The sequence below is a fragment of the Pleurodeles waltl genome, chromosome 6 (genome assembly GCF_031143425.1).
Source record: "Pleurodeles waltl isolate 20211129_DDA chromosome 6, aPleWal1.hap1.20221129, whole genome shotgun sequence".
In the NCBI taxonomy this organism is placed as follows: Eukaryota; Metazoa; Chordata; class Amphibia; order Caudata; family Salamandridae; genus Pleurodeles; species Pleurodeles waltl.
Window position 1 is genome coordinate 1403122777 of NC_090445.1, and position 21470 is coordinate 1403144246.

The following is a 21470-nucleotide window of genomic DNA, read 5'->3' on the forward strand; positions in this document are numbered from 1 at the left end:
TTTAGTCTCATTAACGATAAGAGAGAAGATTTAGTTAAAACTGAAGTTTGTATACAGTTTCTGTAGTTAGCACTAGAGATGTTTTCCGGGGTTGACTTTTTTGCCAAGCTTACAGAGGTTCAGTAATGTATGTATATTTACTGAAAAAAACTAAAGTCAGTAGCAGCTCCAGCACAAAACCTCAAAGCTGATGAAATTCCGAAGTTAACATACTACCTGTACATTATAATCACCTATTCATGCTAACGTAATCTTAATTTGCATCCACTCATACATTTATGAAGGGTGGACTGAGATGTCAATGAGAGACAGCATGCGGGGGTTGAGGAGTGTAGAAAAGATTACATGAGTGTGTGTCTAAGTAGATGGAATGAACCGAATACACGTTATCAAGGCACTGGCCACGTACAGAATGAAATGCATTTAAGAGAGTCCTCAGCCTAGCGGTATCAGCATCGCCTACTTGACATATCCAAGTGACATAGTAGTCAGGAAGGAGATCCGCTGTTTCCGCATATGCAGTTATATGTAAGCAATTGTGACCGAGCTTACAACAACATGGCATTGCATGAGCAACAAAAAGTTATTTTTGTTCAAAAAGAAGGGGGAGGGGGAAGGGGAAGGACATTAAACATTTGAATGAGCCCTCTCCCATGCGGTATGCGTGTAAGTGTCTGTTCGCAATGTAACAGGGAAATGGTCAATCTGTGTGCTCGAAGGGGGAAAAAGCTGAGTATACTCAAAGTGCATTGCATCTGGTGGGCAACCGGAAAGGTTTGCTAAGTTGGGGACTGAGGTTCCCCTCTAGTCATGAGATATTATTGTTCGTGGTAATCTAGACCTTATATGAACGTTTATGACCGTATTTTGGGTATTTTATTGTAGTGTTTCATGTATATCTGGTACTCAGGACGTGATTGGCCAGCTTGCTGGCATCGCCATGAGGTGCTATTTTACATTATAACCTACTTCTTACATGGCACAATAAACATTTACTTTGGGTACAGTAAGATAAGGAGGACACGTGTCCTAGATGCATTTGTTTCTATTTATTTATGATTCCTGATGTTGTAGAATGTGTAATATTTATGTTTATATGTGAAAACATATTTTACCTTGATAAAAGTGCGTAGTGTAGTAGACTTAACCCTCAAGTTAGTACGGCGGGATTGGCAATGAAGTAGAGATAGTGCCTTGGCTTATGAATTTCATGTGGTTTTGTGCTGACCCACTGTTGACTGCCCTGTCAAACTTAACTTCCCATTAACTAGTCTTTTCTATTAATTAAATTATTATATAACGGTTGAGGTGTGCAAGGTTTTCCATTATTTTTTTGCTCATATAGAATTTTGTGAAGCTCACACATCCCTATATACCTCACCTTTTTTAACGTATTCTTCATTCACAAAAAATAATTTGGAAGAATGACGTTTTATGAAGCCGACAAACTTGTATGATGAGTTTTAATCAATGTTGCTAAACTGTATTTACACTTGGTTGGTTGTTGTGTTTCTGTGGAATACGTTTGATTTCTCAAGTCCAAATTAACTTGTGTCTTTTTTATTAATGTGGTAGGTGTGACTGTTGGTGCTGCAAGGGCTTTCTCACACTGATCTCGTTGTTTGATGATCGTGAACATATAGTTATTTTTTATTTTGCACTCATCATAAAGTGCATGTGATAAACGCATCATTTGAATATGAATTAATTTTGCACCCAACATAAATTGTGTCTTGTTTGTGTGTGTCTTCGATGACAGAGATAGTTCCAAGATGGGTTCTCCCACACTGAGATAGTATAAATCTTTAGCTTTATGTTCACAAGCATTAGGATTAGAGCATGTGTACTTTTTGCACCAAGCATAAGTTGCGGCTTGTATTTGTGTTAGACAGATGTGATAAATGGGCTCGCAAGGGCATCTCGCAAACCAAGTTTGTTGATGTATTTAGATTGATGTTCATGAAGGAGTATGTCTGATTTTTGCACCCAACTTAAGTTATGGGTTGTATGTGTACAAGATTGCTGTGTCTGTTGTGGGCTTTGCCACACCAGGTTTCAGCATAGTTTCAGCTCTAATGTGATGAATCAATATATGCACAATGTCCTTAAATGCTGTTGTTTGCACAAATTATCAGGTCATTGTTCAGATTTACAGAAAGTTTGCAGACAGGCACTGGCAAATGCCCACGAACACTTATTTTTATATTAACAATGCAAAAATGCTGAAAGAAAACTACTAAGTACCCTGGGCGCACTGAATAGAGGGAAGCACTATGTAGCTGTAAAATTTAGTGACTTTATATTCCTTGAGCTTTGAGCTGTTTACGACCATAGTTGGCTGTGACGATTTTCATCGCATCTGGAAAAGTCATTGATTTGGGGTCCCGGTTCTGACTGTTTAACTCTGATTTGACAAACCTTCACCAAAATAGCTCGTATGCAGGCCGATATTGGAAGGCTTTTCCCCGAGTTTATTTCAGAAAGTTATTAAGGGGCAAACATGGGGATTTCCTATGAGACCCCTATGAGGTTAGGGGTCAACCTTAACTGCAGAGGTGCGGCTGCACCTCTGTAGTTATTTTTGGCACGCCCCTCTTTAAAACAGTTACATTAACATATTGAAAATCAATTTGTAGAAAATGATTTGCCAGGTCTGTCACAGTCGAAGTACATTTGTTCCACATTTGTACACAATGGACTTCTAAAGTTGCCATAAAACAGTTACAGTATCGATATTACTCATACTTGGGAGACTGAAATTATTGTTTGTGAACAAGTACGTTGTCCTTCAAAATATAATAAAGAGAAGTGCAAAATTTGTAAATCACATACCTATGAGTGATGTATGGAAATGATCCACAGTTAAGTACATTTCAAAATCTATGCCAAGTTCACCACCCTTGTATAGCATGGAAGTAATTTGTTTGGGTAATACATTCATTGTCATTTGCAGTTACTCCCCCCACACTCTATAGTTGAAATTACCAATTTCCTCTCACCAACTAAATTGTCTTCTCAAAGTTCAGCACTTTGGGTGCTAAACCTTTACTTGTTCACCCTGCCTTACAGCAAACACGACTTTTGAGCACAATGTGATTATTGAAAACAATCACATTGTTGGTTCAAATAAGGAGCAAGCCGATGCTTACTTGAACATAATTTATTTGTCTGGAGCTTTCACATAACTCTGCTCTATGTTCACTTTCGGGGAGTATTTGTATAGACGAGCTAACTTCACTATTCTTCCAGTAGTTTACTTGGGATACGTTTTTAAAACCTGCATTAAGGAGTTTTCCTATGACTGTCTCGTGTAAAACAACTATCTTTCTCATGAGCTAAAGGAAGTAACAGATGACAGTTATCAATTAAACATACTTGTAATGATATGTGTAAGTGTATATTGTCTGCTGTTCAGCAGCTAATATTTGACAGCTAAGAAAAACCTTGTTCTCCTTTGTAGAATGCAAACACAAAGGATGAGGAGACCACGATGCTGTACTAGTCCACAAGGCCTTTTGCCCAGGTACTCCGATACACAAGCTGAAGGGCAAGAACAGCTCTTTCGATTGACCGAAAATATTCAGGATGAGTTGTAAGTAAAAGTATTTGAAAATAACGCGCTCTGCTGCATTTTGGTTAACATTAAGTTCCAAAATACTTGAATTCCTTTTTTCAAACTGTGCAAATTTATTTTGTCATTAATTAAAAAAGTTAGGAGGTTGATATTAGCTGTTAGCTGCATTATGTAGCAGGATAGCACATGCCTTACAAAGTAAAACTAATTCTGATGGATGCTTCTACTTGCATATTCCTCATCTTTAGAACAATCCGAGACGTCAGACTAGATCCAGAAACTTTAATGCCCTCACGTCGCTGATAGACGGCACTGGCTTTATGTGGACGCCGGAAGTGACATAAGATGACATCACCAAAGCAATGCATTTCCCACCCTGGCATAACTACGTCACTTCCTTTTTACCATACCTTCAGAACTCTCCCTGAGGAGTTTTCCTCACATATCAAACCCCTTTGTGCAGTAGCATATCTCCCCCCAAAAAATGAATGTTTAAACTCTGTTGGCCGGTAAGGGACAGATAGATGTACATAACGGATCCCCACTCCATCTCTCTATGGTGTCTCGAATTGGACCAAAACTCCTGTGCCTGCAAATCATGCCGGAGCATGCACCCGAAAGCCATCTAAGAGCGAGAAGCGAAACTTGTTATAGCCAGGCCCAGAGCAGGCTTGCCTAATCGATGACTCTCAAGACCTCGCTCTAGATCTCAATCCTCTCTCTCTCTCTTCAGAGGGGAGGGTAAAAGAAAGAAGCACAACATACAGAAGAAGCACAAAAAAGGTCAATCACCTCAGCACCCTTTGACCTACACAGTACTATCTTCCTTGGAACCAGAGTTGGTTGCCTTGGAGCTGTTCATGCCTCCTCAAAGAGGCCCTGCTCCTTTGCCTCCTCTTTATGCACCCCCTTGAGCCTCCTTGGTCCCTATCTGATTTGCTACCATCTTTCCCAGATCCTTTGGCACCGTGGCTGTTGTGCTTTAAGTTCCAAATGCCAGCTCCAGCTTTTCACGAGTTTCCAACTCCGCCCTTAGATCCATACCATTTTTAAATGCCATGTACTCCATCTTTGCAAGGGCATCTGGCGAGCCTGCGGGCCCCATGTCTCCATGTCCGAGGGTTCATGTCCAAGGTCTGAAACCGCTTGGTGCCATCCCATCAGGTAACGCTGACTCCACACTTGCATGACTTGGCACGATATTGTACGATGCCCATGCCATGCACAGCTCCGCAACTCCAGGCACCATCTCCATTGTCAGCACCGTCCCAGAACCTGTGCCCCAGGTCAAATCCGCAGGGAGGATCAATGACCAATAGAGAAAAAGGATGCACATCTATTTGGAACCAATTCAAATCCTTTGGATCTTTGCTCTCATTTAGGAGATGATAGTGACCAAGGGCATGACCCCAAAGGCCTTTCCTCTGCTAGTGGCTTGGACACTTAACAAGAGCTCAATATCTAATTCCACTCTGACCCCCCAACACTAGAAGCAGTGTCATATCAGTGGATAGTGAAAACAGCTGCAAAAGTGTTAAATCTTCAACTACGTACAGTGGATGTCAAGACCAACATACTAGCTGATGCCCCCTTGCCAACAAAACCAACTGCAGAATCCTTGCTGCCCGTTAATGATGCTCTTTTGGACCCAATTTGACAGCCTGGCAAAAAACAGCATCTGCTCCTGCTTTTAAACATGCTACTGGCACGCTGCTGTCGCCCAGGTGACCTGTTCTTCCTATCAGCTCACCCTTTACTTGAGAATCTGCTCATTGAGGCTTCCTGCTCATTGGGACATTCAGCAGGGAACAGTTTCCTAATACAGAGAATCAAAACACCTAAAGGCCTGGGAAAAGAAATCATTCTCGGCTTGAAGTATGGCTCTGAAGTCCATTAACACCAGCTGTCTCCTTGCACGCTACAACCATGCCATCTGGGACATGGATCGGATGGTGGTGCCTCATGTTCCAGAGGACATGAGTGGCCATTTCCAGGATTTGATCCACAACAATCAGAATGCCTCTTGTCATATTATCAAATCCCGTTTGGACACAGATGACTCAGTGGCCCAGACTGTGGGTCCTTTAGTCTCCATTAGGAGGTTTGTCTACGTACTTCCAACTTCTCCCCTGACATGCAGGCAAATTTGATGGACCTGCCATTCGACGGAGCTCGCTTGTTCAGAGACAAGGCCAACTTTGTAATAGAAAGATACAAGGCAAGCAAGGATAGAGCCCGGTCTTTGCTACTTCAAATGCCTCTCTCTTCAGAACGCTGTTGCCAATTTTTGCATTTTTTGTGGCTTCACAAGGGGACTCTTTTTTTTTTTTTCCCCAACTGCAGCAATACAGCCACAGGCCTAGCTGCAACCTAACCTGCAGGTCAGGCAATACAGAGGTACGGCCACAGGTAAGGGCCATGGATCCACCCCGCAACCTTCCTCCTCATCCTCCCCAGTATCACCAGGCAAGCAGGTCTAGTCTGCTTCTCCAATTCCATGCGGAGCCTGTGGGTGGGCCGGTGTCCTGCTTTCTCCTGGCTTAAAAGGCCATTACATCTGATAGATACTTCTAGTTTCAGATTCCTTACCTTAAAATTTCCCCAGGCGTCGGACGGGATCAGGACATTTTTCTTCGAACAGTACCCCTGTGCACCATTAGGTGGTGTCGGTCGACTCCGTGGGCGTCGTGGTCACCGTGATGATGTTGCGGTCATATATAGGCACCACCCCGGTGTTCTGGTGTCACCTCTTTTCTTTCCGTGCCAGCCTACACGCAGATACGGAGGAGATCAACCCCAGTCTCATTTTTTGCTTAACTACGACATTTTGTCGAATTTGTTTTTGAGGAGTTTTGGTTTGCGTCGAGGGATGTCCCGTATAACCGGATTCAAGCCCTGTGACTCCTGTCACCACATGATGTCGGTGACGGATCTGCACCTTGTGTGCTTCTGGTGTTTAGAGCGCAACCTCAACCCATAGTCGTGCTCTGAGTGTCAGTCCATGAATCCGAAAGCTTTAAAGGAGCAGTCCCTGAAACTCATGGTGGCCCAACACTTGACTCCGTGCCTTTCCCGGTCCCGTTCGAGAGGAAGGTCTCGAGACCAGTCACATAGTCACCACCATTCATCTTCGTCCAAGTCATCTGGACATTCAGGTAAGAAGAAGGTGAAACTTTCTTGGACTTTGTCCCGTTGCTCACACGATGCGATGCAGGAAGAGCGTTGGGGCTCTAGGCCTCTGTCTACGGAGCCTCATTCTGGGTCCGTTCCGCGCATCCCCGACTTTCCAGGAGTCGGTGCTACCCCTGCCCAACTTGTTCTATGAGGCCATGCGTCTCATATTCGGGCAGCCCGACCCACCCTTGGCGCCTTTGGGCCCAGGTGAGTCAGTGAGGGCCCCCTTGGGTTTCAAGTGGGCGACTTCGGTCCGGACTCTGGAGGGCACCTCAGGATCCGCTTGCCGATCCGCCCCGCCGCCGGTCGTACTAATGTGACCTTTCCCGGCATTGGGTCAGATGTCGACGTTCCCGGCCCTGATTAGGCACACAATTGACATCGACCCTATACTTATCCCTGACAACCCTGAGCCGGAACAACATCACTTGGCGACGATTCCATTTTCCATGGGCTCTGCTGTGCCCAGGGTTGATCCTGATCTCTATTGCTATTGATATGGATACGGAGGATAGTGTAGAGGGGTCGCTGGACCCTTTACAGGACCAGCTTGACCCTGACATGGACTGGGTACATGATTTGGGTGATGCCAGTCGTTTGGACACCTCCCCTGACACTGGCATGCTTTCTCGCCGTACCGTGTTTGCGGAGGAGGGAGTGTCATATTCTATGGTGGTGAGAAGAGCTGCTGAGGTTTTGAACAACATCAAGCTTCCTTCTGTGAAGGTCAGGCCTAACCTCCTGACCGAAGTGCTTCAGCCTAGGGCCTTCAACTCGGAACCCAGTCTTCCCTTCAACGAAGCGCTTACGGACATCCTACTAGGGACCTAGTCCAAACAAAGCACAGAGGCTCATGTGAATAGGATGGTTGCCCGCTACTATCTGCCTGCGCCAATGTCCCAAATTTCCTTACCCAACACCCTACGCCTGAGAGCCTTGTCATCCAGGCTTCATCATCTTCTGGCGCATTCCCTACCACTCCCCCGGACAGGGAATCAAAAAGAGTGGACAGTTTGGGGAAAAAGATATTTTCTTCTGCCAGTCTAGCACTGTGGTCTGTGAACACTGCATGCCTTTTGGGCCCCTATTACCATACTGTCTGGGATATGGTCGCGCAAGTTCTGCCGTTCTCTCCCAAGCCTTGACAGATGGGAGAAATGCAGCCAAGTTCATGATCCGTTGTAGGCTGGATACGACCGACTCACTGGGCAGATCGGTTGCTTCGATGGTGGCATTGAGAAACCATGCCTGGTTGAGGACATCTGGCTTTTTGGGGGATGTCCAGCAATCTTTGATGGACATGCCCTTTGATGATGCTCTTTTCTTTGGAGACAAGGCGGACTCAGCGCTCGAGCGCTTTAAGGATTCCCGGGCTACGACTCAGTCCCTTGGCCTCGCAGATGCTCCTCACCTCCCTCAGTCTGCCTTTCGCTCCTTTCGTGGCTACGTAAGGGGCAGCTAACCGCGTTAATTTCCACCGGGCCACCGACCCGCGTATGTTGTACTGGCCCTGCGCGGATGCAGGATCCAACAAGCTTGTGGATCAGGGAGTCAGGGGGCCGCCCAGTCCCCCGCCCTCTCCTCTGCCTCTAAATCTCCCTAGTCCGTTGGGACATCCAGGACCAGTTGGTGGCAGGATTCGCCATCACCTGCCCCATTGGGAATCCATTACCATGGACAGATGGGTTTTACAGATTGTCCGAAGGGGCTTCTCCCTCCCCTTCGAGACTTTTCCTCCAGCCATGCCACCATCATTCAATCATCTATTGGAGGATCATTTGGCACTTCTTTGCGAGGAGTTCAAGGCTCTCCTGGCCAAGGGAGCTATAAAGAGGGTCCCTGGACAAGAAGTAGATCGTGGTTGCTATTCCCGTTACTTTCTGGTGCCCAAAAAGGAAAAGGTCCTTCGCCCTACCCTAGACCTCCAGTCCCTCAATCTCTTCCTCAAGAAGGAGAAGTTATTAACCCTAGCTCAAGTACTTTCTGCCCTGGACCCTGAAGACTGGATGGTAGCGTTGGACTTGCAAGATGCCTATTTCCATATTCTCGTCCTGCCGGCCCACAGATGTTACCTACGATTTGTGGTAGGTCACAAGCACATTCGGTTCACCGTGCTCCCCTTTTGCCTTACCAGCGCCCCTTGGATGTTCACGAAAGTGATGGTAGTGGTTGCAGCTCATCTGCGCAGGTTAGGGGTTCCAGTCTTCCCCTACCTCAACGACTGGGTGTTGAAGGCAGAAACGCCCCTGAAAGTCATCTCCCACCTCCAGATTACAGTGAACCTCCTGCATTTGCTGGGGTTCCCTATAAACGTGCCGAAGTCACGCTTGACTCCCTCTCAGATGCTCTGTTTCATCTGAGCTGTTCTGGACACAGTGCAGGTTCAGGCTTATCCTCCCGAAAAGCAAGTCCAGGATATTCGGGTTATGATACCGATGTTTCAGCCTCTATCCTGGATTTCGGTGAGAATCACTCTGAGGCTGCTGGGCCTCTCGGCCTCCCGCATCCTGCTGGTCCAACATGCCAGATGGCATATGTGGGCTCTGCAGTGGGACCTTAAGTTCCAGTGGGCGCAGCATCAGGGCAATCTCTCTGACATGGTTCAGATCTCAGAGGGAACTGCAAAAGACCTGCAGTGGTGGTTGTCGAATCCAGATTGGGTCAACGGCAGACCCCTCTCCCTTCCCCAACAAGATCTCACAGTAGTGACGGATGCATCACTCCTGGGATTGAGCAGCCACAAGGGAGACGTGGAAATCAGAGGCCTCTGGTCTCCGGCGGAGTCCGGGCTCCACATCAACCTTTTGGAGCTCCAGTCGATCCGACTTGCATTGAAAGCATTTGTAGGAATTTGGCTCTGTACATACTATTTCAATGTAAGAAATAGTGTGCACAGAGTCCAAGGGTTCTCCTTAGAGGTAAGATAGTGGCAAAACTAGATAATTCTAATGCTCTATTTTGTGGTAGTGTGGTCGAGCAGTAGGCTTATCAGAGGGTAGTGTTAAGCATTTGTTGTACACACACAGGCAACAAATGAGGAACACATACTCAAAGACAAATTCCAGGCCAATAGGTTTTTATATAGAAAAATATATTTTCTTAGTTTATTTTAAGAACCAGAGGTTCAAGATTTACAGTCAATACTTTAAATGAAAGGTATTTCACTCGGGTATCTTAGGAACTTTGAATAATCACAATAGCATGTACAGTTTTGACAAAAATGGCAAAAAGCTATTTTAAAAGTGGACACAGTGCAAAAATCAACAGTTCCTGGGGGAGGTAAGTAAATGTTAAGTTCACAGGTAAGTAAAACACTTACAGCGTTCAAAGTTGGGTCCAAAGTAGCCCACTGTTGGGGGTTCACTGCAACCCCAAAGTTACCACACCAGCAGCTCAGGGCCGGTCAGGTGCAGAGGTCAAAGTGATGCCCAAAACACATAGGCTTCAATGGAACTGAAGGAGGGTTGCTCCGGCTCCAGTCTGCCAGCAGGTAAGTACCCGTGACTTCGGAGGGCAGACCAGGGGGGTTTTGTAGGGCACCGGGGGGGGACAAGCAGGCACAGAAAGTACACCCTCAGCTGTACAGGGGCGGCCTGGTGCAGAGTGCAAACATGCCTCTGGTTTTCAATACAATCAATGGGGAGACCCAGGGGTCTCTTCAACGATACAGGCAGGCACAGGGGGGGCTCCTGGGGGTAGCCACCACCTGGGCTAGGCAGAGGGTCGCCTGGGGGTCGCTCCTGCACTGGAGTTCGGTTCCTTCAGGTCCTGGGGGCTGCGGGTGCAGTGTGGTTTCCAGGTGTCAGGTTCCTTGAAGCAGGCAGTCGCGGTCAGGGGGAGCCTCTGGATTTCCTCTGCAGGCGTCGCTGTGGGGATCAGGGGGGTCAACTCTGGCTACTCACGGGCTCGCAGTTGCCAGGGAGTCCTCCCTGTAGTGTTAGTTTTCCGCAGGTCGAGCCAGGGGTGTCGGGTGCAGAGTGGAAAGTCTCACGCTTCCGGCGGGAAACGTGTGATCTTTAAAAGTTGCTTCTTTGTTTCAAAAAGTTGCAGTTTCTTGAACAGGGCCGCTGTTCTCGGGAGCTTCTTGGTCCTTTAGATACAGGGTAGTCCTCTGAGGCTCCAGAGGTCGCTGGACCCTGTTGGATGCGTCGCTGTTGCAGTTTTCTTCGAAGTAGGGAGACAGGCTGGTGCGGCTGGGGCCAACTCAGTTGTCGTCTCCGTCTTCACTGCAGGGCTTCAGGTCAGCAGTCCTTCTTATTCTTTAGGTTGCATTAATCTATCTTCCTCGGTTCTGGGGGCCCCTAAATACTCAATTTAGGGGGGTGTTTAGGTCTGGGAGGGCAGTAGCCAATGGCTACTGGCCCTGAGGGTGGCTATACCCTTTTTGTGCCTCCTCCCGGTGGGGAGGGCACATCCCTAATCCTATTGGGGGAATCCTCCATCTGCAGGATGGAGGATTTCTTAAAGTCAGAGTCACCTCAGCTCAGGACACCTTAGGGGCTGTCCTGACTGGGGAGTGACTCCTCCTTGTTTTCCTCATTATCTCCTCCAGCCTTGCCGCGAAAAATGGGGGCAGTGGCCAGAGGGGCGGGCATCTCCACTAGCTGGGATGCCCTGTGGTGCTGTAACAAAGGGGGTGAGCCTTTGAGGCTCATCACCAGGTATTACAGTTCCTGCAGGGGGAGGTGAGAAGCACCTCCACCCAGTACAGGCTTTGTTCCTGGCCACAGAGTGACAAAAGCACTCTCCCCATGTGGCCAGCAACATGTCTGGTGTGTGGCAGGCTGGCAAAAACTAGTCAGCCCACACTGGAAGCCGGGTATGTTTTCAAGGGGCATCTCTAAGATGCCCTTTGGGTGTATTTCACAATAAAATGTACACTGGCATCAGTGTGCATTTATTGTGCTGAGACGTTTGTTACCAAACTTCCCAGTTTTCATTGTAGCCATTATGGTGCTGTGGAGTTTGTGTATGACAGACTCCCAGACCATATACTCTTATGGCTACCCTGCACTTACAATGTCAATGGTTTTGCTTAGACACTGTAGGGGCATAGTGCTCATGCACCTATGCCCTCACCTATGGTATAGTACACCCTGCCTTAGGGCTGTAAGGCCTGCTAGAGGGGTGACTTATCTATGCCATAGGCAGTGTGTGGTTGGCATGGCACCCTGAGGGGATTGCCATGTCGACTTAGTCATTTTCTCCCCACCAGCACACACAAGCTGGCAAGCAGTGTGTATGTGCTGAGTGAGGGGTCCCCAGGGTGGCATAAGACATGCTGCAGCCCTTAGAGCAGTGGTTCCCAACCTTTTGACTCCTGAGGACCCTCAATGAATCATTACTGGAAGCCGGGGACCCCCAGCAATTGGTACGATTTAATTTTCAAACACTAAAACAGTAATTCGCAAAAAATATAACAAGTACACACCAAACAAATACTCAAATTACTAAAAATAAAATTATTTTATATTGAAAAAATATGCAAAAATCTAAACATTTTATTGGGAAGGTTGGTGCCTCATCTCGGCAACTACCTTTTCAATGTTTGGTTTTATTTAGGAAAGGTGAATTCTCAGGTCAGATTCTACATTTCCGGAGCGATTTCTGTTTTTATTTTTTAGGTATGCAAGAACTGAGAAAGCTTTTTCACATAAATACGTGAAGGGGAAAGGAAGTAAACCATAAGGGCCTCTCATCTCTCCCTAGCCTCTCTGTCACATGTACTTAATTTATTTTATAGCACCTCTCATACCACTGCAGGTTGTCAGGGCACTTTACAGGGGACTGCAAGGTGTAGGATTCACATGTCATCCACACTGGTAGGCACTTTCTAAGAGTGTTTGGTCCAGAGAAGCACAAACTTATGAGTCAGAACACAGCACAGTGATTAGTGATGAAGTTAACACAGTGCTTAATTTGTAAATAAAAACGTGCCGGTGCCCAAAGCCCTCCTATTAAACACGTGGCTGCTGCAATTAAATATGGGTACACAGAATGCAGAGGCAGCAAAATCCTGAAGCCGTCTCGGGACTCTTCAATCCATATAAAGCCACTCCCTGCCACTTCAGCGCACTCTAGCAGGTTTTCTACTTTCTCCCTTTGTAACGCTTTTTCATTTTTCCCTTCCTCCGTCTTTCCATTATGTGTCTTTTGCTCGCAGTAACTGCTTGAGGCAGAAGAATAAGCCCCGGCCCTCAAAAATAAATGCTGGTGCTCAGCACCAGAAACAACAAGCACAAATTAAGCACTGCGTTAGCAAAAGAATGTATTTCTACACAAGCAAATCTTTTTTTAGCAGCATAATGAAAATGAAAGACTAGGAAAAAAAAAACTTTCTAATTTGTGCTATGCGGTTTGCATGCAGCTCTTAAATGGCAGTTCACAGCTCACTGTGCTAGATTACGATTATGAACTGCATAGTAACAAAATAATCTCTGTGACAAAAGCACTGTGCCATGCATGTTTCTTTGCATGAAACACATTCTTTGCAGCAGGCACATTAACCATCTGCGCTACCTTTGAGTCAAAACTGCCACTGCACAAAACTCCCATCTCCCCCAGATACATTAATCACTTGAATTAGCTTGATGCTTTTACTTTTGCAGTACACGGAGCTGCGTTTAAAACTGCTCAACAAAGGAAGTAATAAATATGAAAACACACACGCACGTGTTTGTCAGAGGCCCCAGCTGGAGAAGTGCCTTCCTCCCAGTCCAGGCCTGCGGACCCCCTGGGAATGTGTCACAGATCCCTGGGGGTCCGTGGACCACAGGTTGGGAACCACTGCCTTAGAGACCTCCCCTGGCATCAGGGCCCTTGGTACCAGGGGTACCAGTTACAACGGACTTACCTGGGTGGCAGGGTTGTGCCGATTGTGGAGACAAAGGTACAGTTTAGGGAAAGAACACTGGTGCTGGGGCCTGGTTAGCAGGCCTCAGCACACTTTCAAATCATAACTTGACATCAGCAAAGGCAAAAAGTCAGGGGGTAACCATGCCAAGGAGGCATTTCCTTACACCTTACACATCCATTTTTTTCAGACAGACTGATGTTGAGAACTCAAGCTGAATTTCTGCTGAAAGTGGACACTTTTTAATGTTGGGCAGGCTATCACCATTCAGACTTTCTTTGGCTCGCCTCACCGTTGAAAGAGGACGAAAGACTCCATTGTTTGGACCCCAAACAGAGCTCTCAGTTTCAGATTGCGTGGCCGTCAGCACTCTGAGGGCTTCTTATGAGGGAAGAAGGGCATGGCAAGAACCATCTCTAGGTGGATAGTCTCCTGCATTAAACTCTGCTATGCACTAGCAAAGAAGTAACCACCTGAAACATTGGTGGCTCACTCCAGTCAAGCCAAGGCTGCTACTGCTGCTCTGATATGCAGTGTGCCTATCCTGGAAACCTGTCTTACTTCTATGTGAGCATCAGTGCACGTGTTCTTGAAGCACTATTGCCTTGAGAGTCATGCATGTCGGATAGCCATTATGCCAATTTACTTGCATGCCTTTTTGGTCTGAGGCAATCCACAGATTCACCACCTCAGGAGGAAGTACTGTTTAGTGTCTATTCACTAGGTGAAAAATCTGAAGTTGGAAGTAACCATCAGAGGAACAAGTTACCTTCTGTAACGCTATTACTGGTGGATACTGTATCTAATCGCAGATTCCTTTCTACCCTCCCATCTCTCTGTTCTGTGTAATGGACCCCGGATTCCATTTAAAAAAGGCCCCACACTAGAAATCTGCACACTGGTCCAGCCAATTTGCCGATTTGCAGATCGCGAGTAAGCCTTTGAAAACAACTGACGTCAGCGCGTCTGGGTGACACTTTTGTTCCACACCAAGCCACCTACAAGTGTGCAGAAGTACTGCTTTAAAGTTTCCGGATCCAGTCTGACGCCTGAGGAAATATTTATAAGGTGAGGAATCTTCAGTTAGGTAGAATAGCAACCAGAAAGAGCATTACCAAAGGTAATGCTCAAAAGATGAAATTTCCTGTTCTAGCTAACTCCTTATTCAGCCTCTCTGCATGTTGGTTCCATCCACCCAGCAAATTGTGTTGATCAAATCTGATGGACACGTCAGCTCACGACTGCCCTGACAAAGCTGAGCTACTTTGTTCACTCAATAATTCGGACCATGAGACCCTGTCAGAACATTTTACATAAAAACAGACTGCCCTTTTCTAGTCCAAGGCTGGTTGCAATGTGTTTGGGTTAGCCTTCCAGATGCCTGGGCACTTGGTTCTGTCCTGCTCACTTTTAGCATTTCAGAGATATCACACACAATCTGATATGCTTTTATCATAATTTCAAGTTGAATTAAGTGAAGTTCTGGAACTAGAAAAATTATAGAGAAAAATTAAACTACTGCCTAATACTTAAAGACTGGGTGAGAATTAATGATCTTCTGTCATTCAAGCCACACATAAAATCTGTGGTGGGCACTTGTTTTGGGGGTTGACTCTCACTGAAACAGGTTTTACACTTACTGTCTTTTGTGACAAAAAAGACAGTTATTCAGACTCATTACATCAAGATAAGATTACAGCAATGCACCTAACTTGGACCTGGTGGAATACCTCCCAAAAAGATTGCAGGTGGTGCAGAACGCGACAGCTTGTCTCCTTTTGAGATTGCCTGTGAGAATGCATAGAGCTCTGCATTTTTGTGATCTGCACTGGCTTCCGATTAGGAAAAGAATTGTGTTCAAGGCATTGGTGCTAACACGTGGGGCCTTATATTAATCTGGGGCTGTATAGCTTAGAGCCAAGTTCAGCTTCTATTTTCCTACCCAAAATATGAGATCTGCCAATAAATTATTGGCAGTGATCCCTAGAGTGCGAAAGACTAGAACGGGAGGTAGATCTTTGGCTTTTCTAGGAGCCAGTGCCTGGAACAAGCTCCCGGTAGAATTGCAAGCCATTTCCAATAATTTAGCCTTTAAGAAACAGTTCAAAACATGGCTTTTTAACCTCAGAGCTTGGTTATCCAAGCCTCCCTCCTGTGGTGCATTCCCTTCTCACCCTCCAATAGGGAATCCAGGAGGATGGATGCACTTGGGAAGATGATGTTTTTTTCTGCCAGCCTGGCATTGCAGTCTGTGAACACTGCATGCATTTTGGGCCGTTACTCCCACATACTGTTGATTACGATTGTGCAAGTGCTACTGCAGGTCACATAGGAGGCCCAGGCTGTACTTTCCCAAACATTTACTGATGCGAGAGATGCAGCAAAGCTCATGATCCAATGTGGACTGGATATGACTGACTCACTGGGTAGAGCGGTTTTGACATCTGGCTTTTCGGGGAATGTCCAAGCCAATCTTATGACATGCCCTTTGATAGCACCTGTCTCTTTGGAGAAAAAGCAGACTTATTGCTTGATCGCTTCAAAGATTCTCATGCTACAGCTAGTTCCATGGGCCTTGCGGTGGCCGCTCACTGCCCCCCCATCCCCACACACCTCCCTGTCTGCTTTTCTCCCATTTCGTAGCCACGGGAGGGGCGCCCAACCATGTCCGTTGCCGACTGGCCACTTGCCGCACATGCTGGCCATCCTCCAAGAGGGCTGGAATATGGGATCCACCTCCCTCTGGAGCAGGGAGCCAGCAGACCGACCAGTCCATCACCCCACCTATACAGCTGCCTCCAAACTTTCCTAGTCTGGCTTATCCTCATCAGGGACTAGTCGGAGGCAGGATCTGCCATCACTTGCTCTGCTGGCATTCCTTCACATCAGACAGGTTAGTTTTGCAGATGCTCTGGAGGGACTACTCCCTCCTCTTCAAGACTGCCCCTCTAACCATGCCACCATTCGATGATCAGTTGACAGAGGATCACTTCGCACTTCTCGAAGAGGAAGATTCGTCTCTCTGGGCCAAGGATGCGATAGAGAGGGTTCCTGTGCCTGTGCACAGTGTTCCTGCGCCAGAAGTAGGTTGTGGTTGCTATTCCTGCTACTTTCTGGTACCCCAAAATGACAAGGGCCTCTGTCCTATCCTAGACCTTTGATCCCTCAATCTCTTCCTCAGGAAGGAGAAGTTCACGATGTTCACTCTGGGTCAGGTTCTGTCTGCCCTGGACCCGGGAGACTGGACTTGATGGACACTTATTTCCATATTCCCGTCCTGCCTGCCCACAGACATTTCTTGCAGTTCATGGTGGTCCACGAGTTTCAGTTCATCGTGCTCCCCTTTAGCCTTACCTGCGCCCCTTGGGTGTTCACCAAGGTGATGGCCGTGGTCGCAGCATAACTGCGCAGATCGGGGGTTTCAATCTTCCCCCCTCGACGACTGGCTGTTGAAGTGGGCTTGCCCAAAGCTGTCGTCTCCCACCTCCAGACTACGGCGGACCTACATTCATTGGAGTTCACTATAAACATGCCAAAGTCACTCCTGACTCCCTCTCAGACGCTCCCTGTTGGAAATGGCCCTATCTGCAGGGGTATCCCCAAACTTTTTGCCTTTCTCCTCCTATTCGTCTGACCCTCTTTTTTTGGCTTTCTGACTGGGCACTTTACCACTGCTAATCAGTGTTAAAGTGCATGTGCTCTCCCCCCCTAAAACTTGGCATGATTGGTTTACACCTGTTTGGCATATTTAATTTACCAGTAACTCCCTTGTTAAGTGGTATACCATATACCCAGGGCCTGTAAATGAAATGTTACTAGTAGGTCTGCATCGCTGATGGCGCCACTGACAGAAATAGCCTTTCAGACTTGTCTCAGGATTCCCACTGCAGTGCCTTCATGTGCAGTTACTGCTACATTGACTTGGCAATTAAAACTACTTGCCAAGGCCTAAACTCCCCTTTTAGTACACCTAAGTCACCCCTTGGGTAGGCCCTAGGTAACTCTATGGACAGGTTGATGTCTATGAAAAGGGTAGGACATGTACTTTTATGTTTCACATCTCTAGTAGTGACAAACAGCCTATTTGGTTTTTCACTACTGTGAGGGCTGCTCCTCTCATAAGTTAGCATTGGTAATTCCCTTATATATGTCTAAGTGGTCATTTCTGATCTGGAAGGAGTAGCATGGCCATGTTTGGAATGGTAGTGAGAAATCCTGTTTACTGGTGTAGTTGGATTTTACATTACTGTTTTAGAAATGGCACCTTTAGAAAGCAGGCATTACTCTGTGCTTATGACTCTAATGTTTTGCAGTCTGACTCCAATCCACGCCTAGGGCAGAGTGACAGCTACACTTTATGCATACTTTCCAGACAGCCATCATACAGGAAGGTCTGGGTGCTAGTCTTCCTGTGCTGAGAGAGAGAGAGGCAGTACAAACTATTTGTATAGTCTGTAGCCCTGCCTCATACAATGGGCTGATTTACTCCCTACTGATGTCTGACTCAGGGCTGAGTTGAAAGGGGTTGTGTTATACTTGAAAGGGTCCCTTTGAAGTCACCCATTGAACAAAGACATTTTTAGGTATAAGTGCAGGGTCTCTCACCCCATGTTTTAGAGCACATTTGGACCTGGGACCGAATCTCTGTCATAGGGACTGCTGCACTGCACAAATGAATCATCTGGACTGCTCTCCTGCTGTTGCCTTGCTACCTGAAGTACTGGGTGGCCTAAAGGACTCACTGGATTGCTTTTCTCTTTGTTGATCTGCTTCCAACTACTCCCTGACTCTGGTGTAACTGGACACTGCTGTGGGACTGTCAGGAGGAATTGTCATTGATATTGCTAACTTTCTGTGCTGGTCTGCCTGCCCCCCACCTCCCTCCAGTGTTCTACCAGGGGCCTAGCGCGCATGGGGCATTGGTTTTTGTCCCTGGCCACAGTGAGCGCTTTTTATTATCCTTTATTTTTCCCTAAAGCGAATTGTGAGTGATTTAGCTTCCCCCAGTATGTGGGAAGCCCTAGACATTGCTCCGTCCCATCATCAGCACGCCCTGAGAAGCACAATGGCTCTGGTGCTCCCATCTAGACCAGGGGCAAGAAGTGGTGGAAATTCACTGCCTTTGCGGTGTCTCCAGGGCTGCGTATAGGGAAAAGTCAGCACTGACCCAGATAACTGGTGTAGGACAGAGAGAGTCTTGCTACCCCAAGGGGGGGGAGTCACCGCCTCATCGAGGAAAGCCTCCATCAGCACGAACCCCCTGGGCTGCCCTAGCAACCAGGAAGTTTCTACCAGAACGTACCTCGCACCCCCAGGCACAGTGCGCCGCAGTGCCCCCTCCAAGCCCCGGGGAACTCCAAGGACAACTCTTCATGACCTCATGAGCCACCGGTCAACCCCCAGGTGCGGGCCAGGGAAGCGGGACCTACATGGCTGTATTTCCCGACCAGTGGGCTTAGGCGGCACCTAACCCAGGCCCCCAGAGATCCGGGGTGTTTCGGCACCTTTCTTGCCATCACAGTCTGCCTCTTGTTCCTTGAGGAGTAGGTTAGCACGTCACCCGCACCCCTTCAGATGATGTGGCTGCTACCTGTACCATACCATCTATGAGAGAAGTGCAGGTACTCTGGCAAACTGCCCTCCATAGCCACTATGTACTTCATAGTGGAGATTTATAGGACCTACCGTATTTGCTCTTATAGGAGCACGGGTGCCCTGATGCCTGATAAGTGTATTCAAGGATTTGTGTGTTTTCACAGCCAATACATATTTTGCATGCTAACCTTTGGTGATTTTTGTGTTTCAACCACTACTACTGCACCACATGTTACTGTAGGTTGCCTTATGTCTGGCACTGCTCAGGATACGGAGTAAGACTTCAATACTCACCTAAAATGCACAGTTGTCAAGCTTCAGGAATGTAATCTCTAAGGAATTAAATTTTTATGTTCTCACTATTCACTGATAAAGGGGGTCATTCTGACCCCGGCGGCCGGTGACCGCCAGGGTCACCGACCACGGGAGCACCGCCAACAGGCTGGCGGTGCTCCCGAGGGCATTCTGACCGCGGCGGTTCAGCCGCGGCCAGAAAGGGTAAACCGGCGGTCTCCCGCCGGTTTACCACTGCCCTTGTGAATCCTCCATGGCTGCGGAGCGCGCTCCGCAGCCATGGGGATTCTGACACCCCCTACCGCCATCCTGTTCCTGGCGGGTCTCCCGCCAGGAACAGGATGGCGGTAGGGGGTGCCGCGGGGCCCCTGGGGGCCCCTGCAGTGCCCATGCCCATGGCATGGGCACTGCAGGGGCCCCCATAAGAGGGCCCCGCAAAGTATTTCAGTGTCTGCTAAGCAGACACTGAAATACGCGACGGGTGCAACTGCACCCGTCGCACCCCTGCAACTACGCCGGCTCAATTCTGAGCCGGCGTCCTCGTTGCAGGGGCATTTCCTGTGGGCCGGCGGGCGCCCTTTTGGAGAGCGCCCGCCGGCCCAGAGGAAATGTCTGAATGGCCGCCGCGGTCTTTTGACCGCGGTGCGGTCATTCAGCGGCGGTACCTTGGCGGACGGCCTCCGCCGTCCGCCAAGGTCAAAATGACCCCCAAAGTGCTTTGTATCACTGGTGCTTATTGTGTGATGCAGGATAATAAGTACCAACTATTAATAGTTGTTTTACTGCACTGTATTTCTGATTTATGTCATTTTAGTCTATAGCATATATGACAATATAAATACATAGATAAATTCAATTCCTAACACTCCTTTTCATCGGAGCTGTTCTGGACCCAGAGCAGTTTCGGGTTCATCCTCCGAAGCGGTGAGTCCAGGATATTCAGCCTCTGATATCGTTCAACGTTTCAGCCTCTATCCTGGATTTCGGTGAGAATGAATCTGAGGCTGCCTAGGCTCATGGCCTTCTGCATCCTGCTAGTGACACATGCCAGATGGCATATGCGGTTCCTGCTGTGGGACTTTAAGTTCCAGTGGACACAGCATCATGGGATTCTCTCCGACATGGTCCAGATCTCAGAGGGAACTGCACTAGATCTGCAGTGGTGGTTAACGAACTGGGATTGAGTCAGAGGCAGATCAATCAATCAATCAATCATAGTATTTATAAAGCGCGCTATGTACCCGTTAGGGTTTCGAGGCGCTGAGGTGGGGGGGGGGTGGAGAGGCTGTTTAGCGGTCGAAGAGCCAGGTCTTGAGGAGCTTCGGGGATGCCCGGAAGCATTCAGTGGAGGGCCCGGGGTTGAGGGCGCGGAGCTCTTCGGCCGAGAAGTGGGCGCGGGAGGCGCGAGGACCAGGGGGGGTGGCGCTGGGCGCGGTACAGGCGCGGACGGGCGCAGACGGGCTTGCCTCCGGCGCGCCAGCGGCGCGGACGCGCAGCGCCAGCCATTAAGAAGGGAGGGGGGAGGGAGGAGCAGCTGGGAGGCGGGAGGGAGCGGCAAATGGGGGCGCGAGGGGGGCGGGGCCGCAGGGAAGCAGCGGCTGGGGTCGAGGAGCGCACAAGGGGCGAAAGGCACAGAAATCGGGCAAAAACAGTCACAAATGCAGGAAAAAACACAATATGGACACAATACTGGGATTAAATACGATCGGGGAGACAGCAATCAGGGGGGCACAATGGGGCAAAAAGCGCCGGCGGCGAGGCGCAGAAAAGCGGAAAAAAGCTGAAAAACAAACTTACGGGACGGCGGAAGCGGCACTCGGGTCAAGTGAGCCCACTAGCCACCAGGGATGAGGCGCAGGAGGATGCCTGCGGGTGGAGGAGGGCCTCGAACACGCAGACGGCAGCGTGGTCGTGGGGCAGAGGCAGAAGGCAGCAGGTTGGTGCTGCGGTCGTGAGGGGCGAGCTCGGGACCTGAACCAG

The 21470-nt window shown here is 48.1% G+C and overlaps 1 protein-coding gene across 2 annotated transcripts in view; it reads left to right on the forward strand.

Annotated features, from left to right (window-relative positions):
* VPS13D (vacuolar protein sorting 13 homolog D) overlaps window positions 1-21470 on the forward strand; it is a 2230750-nt gene that overhangs the window by 2152820 nt on the left and 56460 nt on the right. For both annotated transcript variants that reach the window (XM_069240741.1, XM_069240742.1), the window contains one exon: window positions 3461-3592. In XM_069240741.1, the coding sequence (XP_069096842.1) occupies window positions 3461-3592 (132 nt within the window). The remainder of the gene's footprint in view (window positions 1-3460; window positions 3593-21470) is intronic.